This window comes from Pongo pygmaeus, chromosome 7, assembly GCF_028885625.2.
Source record: "Pongo pygmaeus isolate AG05252 chromosome 7, NHGRI_mPonPyg2-v2.0_pri, whole genome shotgun sequence".
NCBI lineage: Eukaryota > Metazoa > Chordata > Mammalia > Primates > Hominidae > Pongo > Pongo pygmaeus.
In genome coordinates, this window is record NC_072380.2 from 10,573,340 (window position 1) to 10,593,076 (window position 19,737).

The following is a 19,737-nucleotide window of genomic DNA, read 5'->3' on the forward strand; positions in this document are numbered from 1 at the left end:
CCATGCTTCCCAATGCTACTGTTAACTTAGCAGGTAGTGTTCATACCAAATCGAGTTCTAACCAGTCTCCGTGGTTTCTATACTTTGCCACTGCTAGAGGCAAACACACTAGCTAACACACTAGCTGTTTGCATGAACTGGCTTTGCCCTTTTTCCTTCTAAACGTAAGAAAGACAAAAGAATTTCCTTGGCATTCTCCTTAATCATTTAAAAGCACACCAATATAATAAAAAATATAGCAGAGGGATAGATATGAAAGAGAATTTGTGACTTGGTGGAAGGAAGTGCAAAGGGATGAATGGAGAATGGCTGGGATATGATGACAGCTGGGAGACTTACACCATGGTCAATGGCATAGACTTTGAGCTGAGAGCTAATGAGGTAGGGATTCCTGCTAGGTATGACCTTAGGTAAGTTATTTATCCTCTCTGAGCCTCAACTCTCCCTCTGTAAAAGATAGAAACTGACATATTTCATGGAACTGCTTAGAGAAAAGCAAAGACAGAAAAAGTGCTTATTAGAGTGTCTGGCATATAGCATGAGTTTAACGCACGGCAATTATCATGTTGTTATTAAGGTAAACAGCTGAACTGAAAAGGGTTTGAGCAAACAAGGAATCACAATATTCTAACTGATTGTTAACATTTTGCTGGTTGAGGATAATAGGTATAAAGCAATAGATATTTGGGGGTTTTCTTAGCAACCTTTTTCTCTTAGGCCATTAAGTCATGTCTGGAATTACAGGAAGGAATCTATTCATTTCCATTCCTAAGACTTGAGAGGATACACCTGGGTGATCTCCAGGATTCATTTGAGTCTATTTATAGCTATGCGTAAGCATTTGTTTAATTTTGAAACAGAAGTAAAAAAAAAAATAGGTTAACCATTAAAACATTTGTTCGTTACACCACATTCTCCATACCAATCAGAATATTTCAATCCTTCTCTAGAGCAAGAAAAAATAAGAATATGCACATTTTTATAATATTTTCATTGTTGTACAGCTCAAATTTTATTTCAAAATAGAATTCATATTGTAGCAAACACATCAACATGCTCATTATTCACCAAGCTCCCACATTCCAGCTTTTCCCCTCCATCATTCATGGTGCCCTCGGAAGGCTGAGCGCATCCTCCACAAACCACACTTACTTAAGCCTTTATTTTTAAAAGATAAAACTGTTTACATTTTACACCCCATTTCTGTCAATATAGTGGACTATAGCTCCAGATACTCCCTCCCTATTAAGACCTCTTAAAGTGGTGAATATAATTTTTTTAGAAAAACATTTCAAATGCTATCTGAGCTGGCAGGAAAGGAAAGGAAATCCTTGAAGGTCAGAAATAAATCCAGAGAGGTAATTTGGTATTCGAGATAGAATTTGCCATGAGGGCATCTGCCAATCCTGTTAGCTTAGAGTAGAGGTCAGCAAATTTTTTTCCTGTAAAGCGCCCAACGGTAAATATTTTAGGCTTTGCAGACCACACAGTTGGTTGCAAGTACTCAACTCTGTCACTGTAGCATGAAAACACTCTTAGATAATATATAATAATAATAATGAGAATAGCTGTGCTTCAACAAAAATGTATTTATATAGACAGGCAGCAAGTGGGATTTGGCCTATGAGTCAAGTCAATAGTTTGCTGATCCCTGAATTATAGCATGGCTTTCCATGTTTTTCCTTCCAGAAAACACAACCAGTATCTGAAATGCTTGTCTCATGTGGTAGATTGGTGCAATAATGCTCCTGATTCTTGATACCTACTATATCCTTGCCTTTGGGGAGCCATCCCATATTGGCTCTGGTCTAGACCATATGACTTGCTTTGGCCAATGGTATAAAAGTGAACGTAACACAAACAGACAATAGGGCTCATCCTCTCTTGCTGCTCTTAGGTTCTCTGCATCTACCAGCATGTGAATTAGCTCAGGCCAGTGTGCTAAAGACATATGGTCCATCATCCCCATTACCGCAGCTGGCAGTTAGTGCTAACCAGCAGCCAGCACCAATTGTCACGCCTAAGAGTAAAGCAGCCTAGGCCAACTAGCCCCCAGGCAACCCACAGGTTGACCTTAGCCACATGAGCGAATCCCAGGTGAGGCTAACAGAAGAACCACAAAGCTGAGCACAGCCTCAACTGCTGATCATCAGAATTACAAGCTAATAAAATGACTGTTTTAAGACACCATGTTTTAGAGTGGTTGTTCCACAGCAAAAGCTAAATGGTACACTCCACAGGAAGATTATCATCTTCTAAATATATAAAGTGAGAAGTTCACAAGTATATATACAAAAATAATAAAGATTGAAGAAACATTTAAAAAAAATATTTCCATTTTAAACAGCCTGTCACCCAACAGTAGTGACAAACCCTCCCTTGTTTCTCCTAGTAATACAACAAAGCAAATTCTTCCTACCTGAGCAGACTTCTTTATAAGTAGGATTTGAAGTATAGCCTCCTGCAAAACCAACTTGAGTTGAATATACTCCTTTCAAGACCCAGAATTTCCTTTCAGCTCCCCAGAAACAGCCCATTCCTTTAAAAAAAAAAAAAAAGATACTGATTATTCAAAACAAAGTGGTCACTTCACATTCATATACCTGTTAGATGAAAAAAAAAAAGTTGCTCCTGTCATTTGATAACTAAAAATGACTAAGATTTTATCTTTTAAAGAAGGAGAGTTCTTAACATTGGTAAATAATTTTATTTACAATTATTGGCATAGAATATCTCTTTGCTTTAGCTGTGCAAAAATTTAGAAGGCCTCGAATTTAATGGAGTTAGTAAATCTACACATTTCCAAATAACATAGTAAGGGGTAACTATTTTCATATTTCCACATCCAATTCATAACTTGAATTAATAGAAAATTTACTGAATGATCCGCTCCCTGGTCACATATTTTTTAAAAAATAATTTAACAAAGTATAGCACTAAGTTACTCATTTTAATGGGAAAACTTCCAAAATCAACATAAATTGATGCATATTTCCAATTAACAATGTCACATATGTGGTTAGTTTTAATTTTTTTAATCACTATAAACTTGCATGTGATAAATCACTGCTTACCCAAAAGTAAGTTTTTCTGAGTTTTATTTCTGGATATAATGAATGCAGGAGAAGGGTTTGGAGGGGAGGCAGGGAGAGAATGACAACAATAAACAAACTCACAAAAGTAGCATTCCATTCGACTAGCAAACATTGTTGTCTACACCAGTAGGCACAGGATCTCTTTGAACATCTGATGAAAATCACAACCCATCTCCCAAGAACACACACACTCACACACATCGCAAACGTTGCCATGCACTTCCCTGGGCTCCAAATACAGAACCTTCATTTTCTACCATAAGTTTCTAAACTGTCCAGTACAACTGGTGTTCTATGGCCCATTTCTAGATGTAAAAAAGATTACTGCCTCACTCAAATTTTATATGGCTTTATGAAGTTACATATAACTGAGATCCTGAGTGGAACAGTTGATAAATTAATATACACTATACACCTCTCACTCCTACACTCACTCTATTTACCAGATTTGATGACAGAGCTGAAAGATAAATTAGAAGTTTACTGAAATTCTCGACACTCTTTAATACTCTACTCTAAAAATTCAAAGCAACAAAATCCAAAAAGCAATTTGAATAAAGTTATACATTATACAAAAATATTCTATTTGCTAAAATGTGTTAACCAAAAATAGGTTAACATAAAAATATAAGGCCAAATAATAAAATTTAATGCAGTAAAAAATTATTGTTGTGATAATATTGCAACACAGAAATATGTCTGTGATATCATAATTATCTAAGGCTAAAGTAAAAAGGAAAAAACACAATTACCTGCACTTTTAGTATAACTATTAAAGAATTTCACGCCAAAATTAGACTGGAAGAAAATATACTAAGTATACTAAAGTGATAACCATTACTGTATTACAGTGGTGACAATTTAGGAATATTTTTTCAGTCTTCAAATTTTTCTGTAATAAATTCCTAGTACTTTAAAAATAAAAAAAATACATTTTTAAAGAAAAGCAAAATATTCAAAGTAATAACATAAGAATCTGCTTACGCTGTTACCCGCCACTATATCATTTTTCCCATTTACAAGTGAATTGCTTGCTGCTAGTGAATATAAATAAATATTTACTGAGTATCTATAAAAATTAAGTATCCACAGGTCTCCAGCAAAAGGATTCACTATTAATTTTCCTTTGTTGCATTCCCTGGGATGAGGGGAGGATGACAAGGATTCTCTGGAAAAGGACAAGCTGTAGGTGAGCGGAGCAGCTTCACTGCACATAAATGACCACGAGGGCCCCAGGATCTGTGCAGAGCACCAGGCAGAAGGCAGCCCACCCCTGAAGTTCAGGAGTCTGCAGAGTTTGTTGAATAAAATATTTCTGTGCTGCACAATGACTAACAGCGATCGCACCAGAGAGCAACAGAATCCTTCAACTTTCACATACAAGGTCCATGACAGGCCATTTTAGTAGCCAGCCTGTCCTGACCTTTGCCCACGGTCCCACTCCAATGGCCCCAGGTTTTTAAAACTTAAAATGTTCTTGGCCAAACCAAGCAAAACATTAGCTGCAAGTAGAGAGATATTTAATCCCCCTTTAATGCTTAATAGGGATCAAGAAATGACCCCATGAGGAGGAGGATAAATGACCAGGATGCAGGTGGGCAAGGGTCTGGGGTGCCACGTGTGGCTAAAACAGTGTCTCAGGGACTGGAATATGGTCAATGTCCACATTTCTGGAGAGGAATGTGACTTAGGACACAGGTTGTTAGGAGGATAAAACTCCAAGAAGCAACGTTTCAACTAGCAGCTGCAGGTTTAACCTAAACATTCCATTATGTGGCTTTGAAGGTGTGAGTGTGAAAATGTGTGTGTGTGTGTATAAACAAAGAAAACAGGCTTATTTATAGCAAAATTACTCATAAATTTCAATAATCTGGTAATCATTATGAATATCAGCAAATAAAATATAGTATGCACTGTTCTCTTTAAATACTTATTTTTAGCTTTTTGTTATAAAAAAAAACTGATGCAAAAAAACCCACACAAAACAAACATATATTTCAGTGCACTGTTATCAGGCAAACACCCTTACAACCACCACCCGGGTCAAGAATCAGAAGTTTGCCATCTACCCTAGACATGCCTCCATGTGTGCTACACTCTAATCCCAACAGACACCTTATAGCCCAAAAAGCAACCGTTATCTGACTTTCACAGTAATCACTTCCCATGTTTCTTACACTTTATCATCTAAGCGTCCACCCTGACATTATAGTCTTGCTCATTTTTTTAAATTTGATATGTCTTTAAGTTGTTTTTTTCTTTTTTTTTTTTTGAGATGGGGTCTCTCTCTGTCACCCAGGCTGGAGTTCAGTGGCACGATCTCGGCTCACTGCAACCTCCACCTCCCGGGTTCAAGCAACTCTTCTACTGCACCCTCTCTAGTAGCTGGGATTACAAGCGCATGCCACCATGCCCGGCTAATTTTTGTGTTTTTAGTAGAGATGGGGTTTCACCATGTTGGCCAGGCTGGTCTCGAACTCCTGACCTCAGGTGATCTGCCCGCCTCAGCCTCCCAAAGTGCTGGGATTATAGGCGTGAGCCACCACATCCAGCTGTCTTTAAGTTATTTTAATCAACATATCGTCTCCATTCTTTTCCTTTGACCTTATCCCTTGAAGATCATGGTCTAGTTGACCTGTTCAGTTTCTCACACTGTGGATTCTGAGAACTGTGTTCTCGTGGTGCAATTCAATTCATGCCTCCATCCTCAGAGGACAACTTTCTGCAAGTTCACAGTTGGATCCAGAGGCTTCATCAGACTCAGACTTGATTCTCTGGCAAGACTAGAGGTGGGGCTATGGATGGTCTTTGATTAGAAAGCACAGAATATCTAGCTGTCTCTTTCATGTCTAGTTGGCATCCATGGATATTCAATGCCTAGACATGTTAATTCCTGGAGAGTTGCAAAATAGTGATCTCTAATTCTATCGCTTCATTTTCATACCTTATAATGAAAAGCTTCCCCTCAGCTACTACTTTGTTACTCAGTGGTACAATTCGTAAGGGACAGGGAAGATGCTTGCTTAATCCATTTACGTAGTGTCTTCAAGATGATGAACTTGCTAACTCCCAGGCTAATCAAAGACTTTTTTTAAACATCATCATAAACATATTCATTTAAACATATTTGATTGTCTCAATTACTGCTCTCATGTAAGCTCCAGTAGTCATATCTTTGGCCAGTGAGACCCTCTTCAAATTGGCTCCTTGTCCTCAGGCGTCTCATAGCTTCTTTGCTCTCTAGTTTGACAGGATGTCCCAGACTCACCTTGTACACTTCCTACCCCAGTCCCAGAATCAACTATTTCACCAAGAAGCCTAGTTTAATGGGAAAAGGCACTTCGAGATCATGACATGGGTGATAATGAAGCACACTGCAGAGTGCAAAGCCATGGAACACCAGGGGATGATGTGGCTAAAATTTCCCATCAAAAGATAAGTCCCATTAGACCCACTAGATTATAAGGTCAAGGGGCTGCAGCCACAGTCTATCATAAAAATGAAGTTGTACATCTGGAATCATGCACAAGCAGGACCAGAGGGCACACATGAGCTGCATGAATAGGGAGCCAGACTCCCCCACCACCCGCCAGGCTGCACCAGTTCCCTCCCTCACTTCACACCTACGGCTGTGTGGCGATCCTGTAAAACCAGCTGGGGGCCAAGAGAAAGGCCGATTTGGGGGGTGGGGGTGCAAGGGGGGTGTTGAATGGTTGGGTTGTTATATGGGTACAGGCTAGAAATGCAGAGCAGCCACACTGCAGCCTTACTCTAGAGTGGCCAGGAAAGAGAGGGTTAAGGGAAAAATCCTCCCAACTGGTTCCTTCAGAGAGGGAAGAATAGCCCAAGCTCAGGACAGCTGTGGACTCAAGGGCAGCAGCAAGTGGCTTGGCTGCCTAGTCGGAGGCCAGAAACACAAAGACTGGAAGAGGAGGAATTAGGAAATCTGGGGTAGAGGGACATAGGTGGACATATGGCAGTGAGTATGCAGCATGAAGATCTCTATACCACATGATAATGCCAGCCAGAGGGCATCTACCATGAAAGAGGCACTCATCCACAAAGCATGGAAAGGGGCCCAGCTGGGGGATGCCAGCCAGTGTCTTCACTGGCTACACTAGTACCTGCATGATAGATGCAGGAACAAACTGGCCACAATGGCAGAGACAGGTTACACATGGCCCAACTGCATGCACACCCGCTCACCAAGGCCCACCTAGCTACTGCCACCACCAAATGTCCAAATGGCCTGCAACAGAGACTGTCACCAAGTGCCTTACACAGCACCACTCCTTGAGAGGACCAACCCACCATAAGGTGGCGAAGGATTACACCGGGCCCCTTCCATGATGAAAGGGCCAGTGATGTGTTCTTACGCTCACGCACATGTATTTCCAGCATTTGTTTGACTTTCCTGCCTTCAGGGTGTTGGCCAACTTCTGTCCCATAAATAACATCCATCAGACCAAGCAACTCACTTTGCAGCAAGGAAGATGCAGCAGTGAGCCTACAGCCAGTTTCCACCTGTTTTATTATACTGCACGTCGCCAGGAACTGCCATCCTGAAAAAGCATTGGAATGGCCCCAAGGCAAAGCCACAGCACCAGTTCAGAGAACAAACTCTGTGCAGGTGGGTGCCGGACTCTAGGACCCTGCATCAAAGACTCCAAAGGTAGGGACACACCATGTTCCCCAAATGAATAATACATGTGTTTGGAAAGCAAAGGAGAGAAACAGGATTGACTTCATTTACCATCTCAGGGACCCATCGGGAGACTTTGTAGTTTTTGTTCCCACAACTCGTGGCTCTGTAGTGTTAGAGGTCCTAGTCCCCAAAACAGTCCACTTTTATCTGGGAATACAGCAAGAGTCCATTGAGTTATAAGATACAGCTATTGTCTGGGCACTCTGGGATCATTGCTACAGGGACAAGCAGGCAAAAAGGGTTTGCCGGGTGAAATCATCCTATAAGCAGTGTAGGAGGATTTCTGCTGTGCCACAGCCTTGCAAGCATTTGGTGTTAGAAGGTATATAAATATTTACCAATTAGATGGGCTTAAAATGATATTTCGAGCCAGGGGTGGTGGCTCACGTCTGTAATCCCAGCACTTTGGGAGGCCAAGGCAGGTGGATCACAAGGTCAAGAGATCGAGACCATCCTGGCCAACATGGTGAAACCTCGTCTCTCCTAAAAATACAAAAATTAGCTGGGCATGGCGGTACACGCCTGTAGTCCCAGCTACTCAGGAGGCTGAAGCAGAATTGCTTGAACCTGGGAGGCTGAGGTTGCAATGAGCCGAGATCGCACCACTGCACTCCAGCCTGGCGACAGAGCGAGACTCCATCTTAAAATACACACACACACACACACACATTTCGCTGTGATTTGTTATACACATAGCTAATCATCACTGAGGTTGAGCATCTCTTCATACAGTATATGGGCCACTCATGTTCACTTGTTTATAAAGGGCCTCTGTCCATTTTTCTATTGGGTTCTTATATTTTTCTTGATTTGTTGCAATTTTTATGTTTTGAATGCTATTTTTTGCCAGTTATATGATTACAGACATTATCTCGTATCTGATTTGCTTTTCCCTTCACTTATGTCTATTGTCATACAGCTGTTCTAAATCTGAATGTTTTTAAATTTCTCTAACTTTTCCTTTATCATTTGTGTTTTTTGTACCTTGTATAAGAAGTCCATCCATATATAAAGATTATAAAGATAATATCCTACATTTTTAGAAGCTTTAAAATGTTAAGCTTAATTTTAGGTTGTTAGTCCATATGGAAATAATTTTTGTGTAGGCGGTGAGGTGGGGATTCAGTTTACTTTTTTCCATATTCATAACCAAGAATCCCAAATAAATTGTTATTAAATAATCCATTATTTCTCCCACTTATCTCCAATGTTATCTTTATATGACATCGTTGTAAGTAGTCCCGTTTCTGGGCTTTCTGTTATGCTCCACTCATTTGTCTATTCCTGCACGAATACTATACTGTTTTTTCATCATTTATTCAATAAATATTTTTTCAGTGCCTACTATATGACAGGAAGTGCTCTAAGCACCTGGGATAAATGAGTGAACAAAGCAAACAAGATCCTACCCTGTTTAGTGTGTATACTCTAGTGGGGAAAAAGATTAAAAACACCAAAAATCCCAGGTAGATGACATAGTTTGAAGGTAAAAAGAGCTATGAAAAATGAAAAGCAGAGCAGGTCAGAGAGATCGGGTGGGCTGGGAAGGCACAATTTTAAATAGGGTGAGCCTCCAAGGGAAGGTGACTGCAAACAAAGCCATGGAGGCAGTGAGGCAGTCACCCATTCAGATATCCCCAGCAAGGGGAAGAGAAAGCAGTCCTACAGGGGCAACAAGAACGTGCCTGCTATTTGTAAGGGGCAGGAAGGAAGCCAGTGTGGCTTGAGCAGAATAAACAAGGAGGAAGTAGCAGGACACAGATCAGATAAGCCAGATCATGTAGGGCCTTGTGGGATCATTAAGGTCTTTGGATTTTACTCTGAGTAAAATGGGTAGCCACGGTGGAGTTTTGAGCAGGAGAGGAAATGACAAAACTTATGTTTTACAAGATCACTCTGGCTGTCCTCGGTTGAGAATAGACTAGAGTGAACCAAGCACAGATGCAGTGAATGGTTAAGAAACTATGGCTGTAATCCAGGTGAGAGATAATGGTGGTTTAGACCAAATGGTAGTAGAGGAAGTCATGGGTCATGATTAGAATCTGGATATATTTTGAAGACAGAGCCAAAAGGATTTCCTGACAGATTTGACACAGAGTTTGAGAGAAAGAGAGGGCTATGGCTGACTCGAAGATTACTGGCTTAAGTGGGGAACCCTGTGGATGGAGAAGATTTGTAAGAAAAGATCAGAGGGTTGTAATCAGGCTAGTTTTAATGAGTCAAAATACCTAGTAGAGTAAGTCTTCTTACCTTGTACTTCTTCAAATTTTTCTTTGTTACTCTTAGCCTATTACTACTCAGCTTTAATATCAGCTTGTTGAATTCCATAAAATATTCTTTAAAATTTTTAAATAGAATTACATTGAACTTACAGATGAATTTGGAAATATTTTGTCATATTAGTAATTTTTTTTGGACACACAAGTTTATTTGTAAATTTAGTCAACATATATAATTGACCTAAAAATGTCAATAGAAAGATAAATTTTAAAACCACTTGGAAGCCCATCTCTATAAAAGCGATTTTCCCAGGACAGTAACCAGATGTAACCTAACCCAACACCATCCTAACTGGCAGAGGTTCAGGGGGCTGGAGCTTTGTGCTCCACCCCCACACCAAGTTTTTATAATACAAATGCCACAAGAAAAACTTCAGTATTGTTTCCTCTTAGCAGAGGAGAAAAACTCAACCTAGTTATGAGACCAACCACAACACAATGAAAAGCTGCACTAACTAGTTCAGAATATTAGTTAACAGGTTATGCTAGTGTGAAAAACTCATATTTTATTCTAGAGCCCTTATAAATAAAATCCCCCAGTTAGTGTTTGTATTGTCAGCTAGACGGTTAGTTAACATGTGGTAGAATGAGGACTTATGCAAGGTTTTATTTTACTACTATGAAAACAATAATATAGCTCTCCATTTATTCAAGTCTTCTTGGATGTCCTTCAATACAACGTTATAATTATAATTTTCTCCATAAAGATCTTAAACATTTGGCCAGGCATGGTGGCTAACGCCTACAATCTCAGCATTCTGGAAGGCTGAGGCAGCCAGATCACCTGATGTCAGGAGTTCAAGACCAGCCTGGCCAATATAGTAAAACCCCATCTCTGCTAAAAAATACAAAAATTAGCCAGGTGTGGTGGCATGCACCTGTAGTCCCAGCTACTCAGGAGGCTGAAGCAGGAGAATTGCTTGAACTCAGGAGGCAGAGGTTGCAGTGAGCTGAGATTCCACCACTGCACTCCAGCTTGAGTGACAGAGTGAGACTCCATCGCAAAAACATAAAGATCTTAAATATTTGTATTACATATAGTTCTATGTACCCCATGATTTGTGGTGTTGTTATAAAGACTGTTTTTTCTACTATACTTTTTTATTACTTAGTGCTGGTGTATAAAAACACCCTGATTTTAGTATGCCTTCCATGCAGCCATAAAGAGTAGACAATTCTCTTATTAGTTCTAATGGTTTGACTCCACCTTCTCATTGATTTCCTATACAGAAAGTTATACTCTGTACAAATGAGTTTTCTATCTCCCTCTCCAATTCTTATTCTCCTGCCTTAATCTCATTGTATTGCATTGGCCTAGGACCTTCTATGCAATGCTGAATAATGACAATGCTAGGAATCCTTGTCTCATCTTAATATTAGTGGGAAGGATCCAATAAATATGAGATTTACTGTAGGTTTTTGGAAGATATCCTTTATCAGGTTGAGAAAGTTTCCTCCCATTCTTACTTTGAAAAGCTTTTTATCATGCATGAGTTCTGAATATTAACAATGCATGCTTTCTTCTCAGATGATCATATGGTCTCCCTCCTTTAATCTCTTAAGGTAGTATACTACATTAATAGATTTTTCTACATCATCTTTCAACAAATCTTACCTACTCATAATGCATTTTAACACTGAACTACCTGTGCTATTTTATTTCAGATTTTGTCATTTATGTTCCTTATGAAGATTTATTATAATTTTATTTTCTTGTACTGTCCTTGTCCAGAATTGGTATCAAGGTTATACTGGCCTCAGAAAATTGATTGGCTAGCCTTTCTTATTTTCTCTCCTATGTAACACTGCATTAGAAAAGAAATTATTTGTTCCTTGAAGTTACAATAAAATTTCCTGAAGCACCTGGACTTTGGAGAGAAGGAAGAGAGGAATTAGGGGATGTTTTGTTTCGTTGTCATGTACTCATATTTTTATTTCTCTGTTTTTAGAGGTTTTCATTGCAGAGCAAACCTTCAGTTTCACTGATCCTCTTTATCATCTTTTCTTTCTGTTTTCTATTTCTGCTCTTTCTTTACTATTACCTTGTTTTGCAGTTTACTTTTTAGTCTGTTAGTCTGCTCATTTCCTACCTTCTTGATATGAATTATTAGCTTATTTATTTTCAAGTGTTCTTTTCTAATACATGCATTTAACCTCTAAGGTTTGTTCTAGATACATCTCACGTATAGATATGTAGTACTTTCATTGCCATTCTCTTCTGATGTAATTTCCATTTCATTTCCTTCTTAATCCATGAATTACTTAAAAGTATACATTTTTATTTTCAAACATATGGCCTGTTATACTACCTTTACAATTTTATTTACAATTTGATTGCATCGTGTTAGAGAATGTGGTCTTCATTATTTTGAAATTTGTTGAGACTTATTTTGTCACCAACAACCTGGTGAATTTTTGTAAATATTCTATGTGTGCTTGAAAAAGCATAAAATTTCTCTCTATATATTTCTTAGGTACAGGGTTTTACAGACATTTATGTACAAGCTTATCAATTTGTTACGTAAATCATCTATATCTGTTTAATTTTCTGGCAAATTGAGCCACCTGATTCTTAGAGATTCAATTAAAATTTCCTCCTATTATTGTGAATTTTTTTATTTCTCTTTTAGTTCTGTCGATTTTTCTTTTACATAGTTTAGGCTATGCTATTAGCATACACAAGTCTATTATTGTTTACCTTCTTGCTACTATTCCTTTTGTTATTGTTTAGTATTTTTAATGCTATTAAAGCCTTTTGTTCTTAAAATTATTTTTTCTAATATTAAGATACCTACATTACCTTTTTTGTATTTATTTACCAGGCGTATCTTTTCCCAGTCTTCTTTTTTAACCTTTCCATGTGTCTTTATTTTAGGTGCATTTCTTGTAAACATCATATAACAGGATTTTGGTTCTTAGCCAATTTGATAATCTCTTCCTTTAATTAGTGATTTTAATATATTTACTCTAGCTATTTAAACTACTTTCCATAACCTCATTTTGTGTTTTCCACTTACCATCCTCTTTCTTTAATTTCTTTTCCCTCATTTTCTCTCTCCTATTAGTCTTTTGTGACTGCCCTTGACCCTTGGCCAATTTGGAGGCAAAAAGAAAAAAAATTTGTTCTTCTAGTGTTTACCCTTACAATTGTTACATACCCACTTCGCTATCATGTTTTCCTAACCAAGTCTAAAGTTAGTATTTCTAACCTTCTCCCAAACTCAAAACCCGTCACACTAAACAATCCCTATCTCATTACCACCGTGTAAAGATTTGTCTTTTTTATTTTCTTCTAACACACACACAAATGGTTATTTTTTTACAATTGCTTCAGTGATCAACATTTTAATCATTTTTTAACTAATTACTGTTTCTTATGCTTCATGTCTTTCCTTTACATTAATTCTTCATCTTACTGAAGTATATCTTTAAAAAGGTTTTATAGTAACTGTCTATGAGTTATAAAATCTCTTAAGTCTTTTTATATCTGAAATATTTCTATTATGTCTGTACTATCGAATGAAAGTTTAGCTGGGTATAAATTTCATCAATACTTTGAAGATGTTACTCCATTGTCTTCTCACAATCATTGGCACTCATAAGCCTGCTGTCAGTCTGATGGTCATTTCTCTGTAGGCAATGTCTTTTCTTTCTACAGTTATTAATATTTTTCATTATTCTTAATATTCTGGGGTTTATTATAAATCTAGATGTCATTAATTTTTATTTATCTTGCTTAGGGCTCAAAATATACTTTGAATATGATGATTCACACCTTCATTTCTAAAAAGTCTTCAGCTATTATATTCTCAAATATTGCTTCTCCACTATTCTTGCAATTCTATTTCTCCAGAACTCCTTTTACATGTCAGTTGGGACATCTCAACTTATCCTTTGTGTCATTTAACTGCTGATTAATTGATAGATACATTCTTCTTTTTCCTGCTGTATGTGCATCAGAACTATTCACTAGAATATTAACTAAGTTCCTCATCAAATGGGTTCAATCTAAGAGTTCCGGGTATGGAATTATTTCAGCAGCTATTTTTTATTCCAAGTTTTATATTTAGTTCTTTTGTTTTATTTTGTCTATTTTCTGTCATACTTTATTATTTCTTTTTTTTTCTTTTTATTATTATTATTATTATACTTTAGGCGCTATGGTACATGTGCGCAACGTGCAGGTAAGTTACATATGTATACATGTGCCATGCTGGTGCGCTGCACCCACCAACTCGTCATCTAGCATTAGGTATATCTCCCAATGCTATCCCCCCCCCACCCCACAACAGTCCCCAAAGTGTGATGTTCCCCTTCCTGTGTCCATGTGTTCTCATTGTTCAATTCCCACCTATGAGTGAGAATATGCGGTGTTTGGTTTTTTGTTCTTGTGATAGTTTACTGAGAATGATGATTTCCAATTTCATCCATGTCCCTACAAAGGACATGAACTCATCATTTTTTATGGCTGCATAGTATTCCATGGTGTATATGTGCCACATTTTCTTAATCCAGTCTATCATTGTTGGACATTGGGGTTGGTTCCAAGTCTTTGCTATTGTGAATAGTGCCGCAATAAACATACGTGTGCATGTGTCTTTATAGCAGCATGACTTATAGTCCTTTGGGTATATACCCAGTAATGGGATGGCTGGGTCAAATGGAATTTCTAGTTCTAGATCCCTGAGGAATTGCCACACTGACTTCCACAAGGGTTGAACTAGTTTACAGTCCCACCAACAGTGTAAAAGTGTTCCTATTTCTCCACATCCTCTCCAGCACCTGTTGTTTCCTGACTTTTTGATGATTGCCATTCTAACTGGTGTGAGATGGTATCTCATTGTGGTTTTGATTTGCATTTCTCTGATGGCCAGTGATGGTGAGCATTTTTTCATGTGTTTTTTGGCTGCATAAATGTCTTCTTTTGAGAAGTGTCTGTTCATGTCCTTTGCCCACTTTTTGATGGGGTTGTTTTTTTCTTGTAAATTTGTTGGAGTTCATTGTAGATTCTGGATATTAGCCCTTTGTCAGATGAGTAGGTTGTGAAAATTTTCTCCCATTTTGTAGGTTGCCTGTTCACTCTGATGGTAGTTTCCTTTGCTGTGCAGAAGCTCTTTAGTTTAATTAGATCCCATTTGTCAATTTTGGCTTTTGTTGCCATTGCTTTTGGTGTTTTAGACATGAAGTCCTTGCCCATGCCTATGTCCTGAATGGTAATGCCTAGGTTTTCTTCTAGGGTTTTTATGGTTTTAGGTCTAACGTTTATGTCTTTAATCCATCTTGAATTGATTTTTGTATAAGGTGTAAGGAAGGGATCCAGTTTCAGCTTTCTACATATGGCTAGCCAGTTTTCCCAGCACCATTTATTAAATAGGGAATCCTTTCCCCATTTCTTGTTTTTCTCAGGTTTGTCAAAGATCAGATAGTTGTAGATATGTGGCATTATTTCTGACGGCTCTGTTCTGTTCCATTGATCTATATCTCTGTTTTGGTACCAGTACCATGCTGTTTTGGTTACTGTAGCCTTGTAGTATAGTTTGAAGTCAGGTAGTGTGATGCCTCCAGCTTTGTTCTTTTGGCTTAGGGTTGACTTGGCGATGCGGGCTCTTTTTTGGTTCCATATGAACTTTAAAGTAGTTTTTTCCAATTCTGTGAAGAAAGTCATTGGTAACTTGATGGGGATGGCATTGAATCTGTAAATTACCTTGGGAAGGATGGCCATTTTCATGATATTGATTCTTCCTACCCATGAGCATGGAATGTTCTTCCATTTGTTTGTATCCTCTTTTATTTCCTTGAGCAGTGGTTTGTAGTTCTCCTTGAAGAGGTCCTTCACATCCCTTGTAAGTTGGATTCCTAGGTATTTTATTCTCTTTGAAGCAATTGTGAATGGGAGGTCACTCACGATTTGGCTCTCTGTTTGTCTGTTATTGATGTATAAGAATGCTTGTGATTTTTGTACATTGATTTTGTATCCTGAGACTTTGCTGAAGTTGCTTATCAGCTTAAGGAGATTTTGGGCTGAGACAATGGAGTTTTCTAGATATACTATCATGTCATCTGCAAACAGGGACAATTTGACTTCCTCTTTTCCTAATAGAATACCCTTGATTTCCTTCTCTTGCCTAATTGCCCTGGCCAGAACTTCCAACACTATGTTGAATAGAAGTGGTGACAGAGGGCATCCCTGTCTTGTGCCAGTTTTCAAAGGGAATGCTTCCAGTTTTTACCCATTCAGTATGATATTGGCTGTGGGTTTGTCATAAATAGCTCTTATTATTTTGAGATACATCCCATCAATACCTAATTTATTGAGAGTTTTTAGCATGAAGCGTTGTTGAATTTTGTCAAAGGCCTTTTCTGCATCTATTGAGATAATCATGTGGTTTTTGTCTTTGGTTCTGTTTATATGCTGGATTACATTTATTGATTTGCGTATATTGAACCAGCCTTGCATCCCAGGGATGAAGCCCACTTGATCATGGTGGATAAGCTTTTTGATGTGCTGCTGGATTCTGTTTGCCAGTATTTTATTGAGGATTTTTGCATCAATGTTCATCAAGGATATTGGTCTAAAATTCTCTTTTTTGGTTGTGTCTCTGCCAGGCTTTGGTATCAGGATGATGCTGGCCTCATAAAATGAGTTAGGGAGGATTCCCTCTTTTTCTATTGATTGGAATAGTTTCAGAAGGAATGGTACCAGCTCCTCCTTGTACCTCTGGTAGAATTTGGCTGTGAACCCATCTGGTCCTGGACTTTTTTTGGTTGGTAAGCTATTGATTATTGCCACAATTTCAGCTCCTGTTATTGGTCTATTCAGAGATTCAACTTCTTCCTGGTTTAGTCTTGGGAGGGTGTATGTGTTGAGGAATTTATCCATTTCTTCTAGATTTTCTAGTTTATTTGCGTAGAGGTGTTTGTAATATTCTCTGATAGTAGTTTGTATTTCTGTGGGATCGGTGGTGATATCCCCTTTACCATTTTTTATTGCATCTATTTGATTCTTCTTTTTTTCTTTATTAGTCTTGCTAGCGGTCTATCAATTTTGTTGATCCTTTCAAAAAACCAGCTCCTGGATTCATTAATTTTTTGAAGGGTTTTTTGTGTCTATATTTCCTTCAGTTCTGCTCTGATTTTAGTTATTTCTTGCCTTCTGCTAGCTTTTGAATGTGTTTGCTCTTGCTTTTCTAGTTCTTTTAATTGTGATGTTAGGGTGTCAATTTTGGATCTTTCCTGCTTTCTCTTGTGGGCATTTAGTGCTATAAATTTCCCTCTACACACTGCTTTGAATGCATACCAGAGATTCTGGTATGTTGTGTCTTGGTTCTCGTTGGTTTCAAAGAACATCTTTATTTCTGCCTTCATTTCGTTATGTACCCAGTAGTCATTCAGGTGCAGGTTGTTCAGTTTCCATGTACTTGAGCGGTTTTGAGTGAGATTCTTAATCCTGAGTTCTATCTTGATTGCACTGTGATCTGAGAGAGAGTTTGTTATAACTTCTGTTCTTTTACATTTATTGAGGAGAGTTTTACTTCCAAGTATATGGTCAATTTTGGAATAGGTGTGGTGTGGTGCTGAAAAAAATGTATATTCTGTTGATTTGGGGTGGAGAGTTCTGTAGATGTCTATTAGGTCCACTTGGTGCAGAGCTGAGTTCAATTCCTGGGTATCCTTGTTGACTTTCTGTCTCGTTGATCTGTCTAATGTTGACAGTGGGGTGTTAAAGTCTCCCATTATTAATGTGTGGGAGTCTAAGTCTCTTTGTAGGTCACTCAGGACTTGCTTTATGAATCTGGGTGCTCCTGTATTGGGTGCATATATATTTAAGATAGTTAGCTCTTCTTGTTGAATTAATCCCTTTACCATTATGTAATGGCCTTCTTTGTCTCTTTTGATCTTTGTTGGTTTAAAGTCTGTTTTATCAGAGACTAAGATTGCAACCCCTGCCTTTTTTTGTTTTCCATTTGCTTGGTAGATCTTCCTCCATCCTTTTATTTTGAGCCTATGTGTGTCTCTGCACGTGAGATGGGTTTCCTGAATACAGCACACTGATGGGTCTTGAGTCTTTATCCAATTTGCCAGTCTGTGTCTTTTAATTGGAGCATTTAGTCCATTTACATTTAAAGTTAATATTGTTATGTGTGAATCCGATCCTGTCATTATGATGCTAGCTGGTTATTTTGCTCGTTAGTTCATGCAGTTTCTTCCTAGTCTCGATGGTCTTTACATTTTGGTATGATTTTGCAGTGGCTGGTACGGGTTGTGCCTTTCCATGTTTAGCGCTTCCTTCAGAAGGAGCTCTTTTAGGGCAGGCCTGGTGGTGACAAAATCTCTCAGCATTTGCTTGTCTGTAAAGTATTTTATTTCTCCTTCACTTATGAAGCTTAGTTTGGCAGGATATGAAATTCTGGGTTGAAAATTCTTTTCTTTAAGAATGTTGAATATTAGCCCCCACTCTCTTCTGGCTTGTAGGGTTTCTGCCGAGAGATCCGCTGTCAGTCTGATGGGCTTCCCTTTGATGGTAACCCGACCTTTCTCTCTGGCTGCCCTTAACATTTTTTCCTTCATTTCAACTTTGGTGAATCTGACAATTATGTGTCTTGGAGTTGCTCTTCTCGAGGAGTATCTTTGTGGCGTTCTCTGTATTTCCTGAACCTGAATGTTGGCCTGCCTTGCTAGATTGGGGAAGTTCTCCTGGATAATATCCTGCAGAGTGTTTTCCAACTTGTTTCCATTCTCCCCGTCACTTTCAGGTACACCAATCAGACGTAGATTTGGTCTTTTCACATAGTCCCACATTTCTTGGAGGCTTTGCTCGTTTCTTTTTATTCTTTTTTCTCTAAACTTCCCTTCTCGCTTCATTTCATTCATTTCATCTTCCAGGGCTGATACCCTTTCTTCCATTTGATCGCATCGGCTCCTGAGGCTTCTGCATTCTTTACGTAGTTCTCGAGCCTTGGTTTTCAGCTCCATCAGCTCCTTTAAGCACTTCTCTGTATTGGTTATTCTAGTTATACATTCTTCTAAATTTTTTTCAAAGTCTTCAACTTCTTTGCCTTTGGTTTGAATATCCTCCCGTAGCTCGGAGTAATTTCATCGTCTGAAGCCTTCTTCTCTCAGCTCATCAAAGTCATTCTCCATCCAGCTTTGTTCCGTTGCTGGTGAGGAACTGCGTTCCTTTGGAGGAAGAGAGGTACTCTGCTTTTTAGAGTTTCCAGTTTTTCTGCTCTGTTTTTTCCCCATCTTTGTGGTTTTATCTACTTTTGGTCTTTGATGATGGTGATGTACAGATGGGTTTTTGGTGTGGATGTCCTTCCTGTTAGTTTTCCTTCTAACAGACAGGACCCTCAGCTGCAGGTCTGTTGGAGTACCTGGCCGGCCGTGTGAGGTGTCAGTCCGCCCCTGCTGTGGGGTGCCTCCCAGTTAGGCTGCTCGGGGGTCAGGGGTCAGGGACCCACTTGAGGAGGCAGTCTGCCCATTCTCAGATCTCCAGTTGCATGCTGGGAGAACCACTGCTCTCCTCAAAGCTGTCAGACAGGGACATTTAAGTCTGCAGAGGTTACTGCTGTCTTTTTGTTTGTCTGTGCCCTGCCCCCAGAGGTGGAGCCTACAGAGGCAGGCAGGCCTCCTTGAGCTGTGGTGGGCTCCACCCAGTTCA

General features: G+C 38.8%; 1 protein-coding gene across 6 annotated transcripts in view; it reads right to left on the reverse strand.

The window, feature by feature from the left end:
* Positions 1-19,737, reverse strand: part of MSRA (methionine sulfoxide reductase A) — a 384,503-nt gene that overhangs the window by 184,089 nt on the left and 180,677 nt on the right. For 5 of the 6 annotated variants that reach the window (XM_054499909.2, XM_063668509.1, XM_054499914.2 and 2 more), the window contains exon 3: positions 2,420-2,539. The exons of the other annotated variant lie outside the window; for it this stretch is intronic. In XM_054499909.2, coding sequence (XP_054355884.2) covers positions 2,420-2,539 — 120 coding nt within the window. The remainder of the gene's footprint in view (positions 1-2,419; positions 2,540-19,737) is intronic. 6 annotated transcript variants of the gene reach the window in all.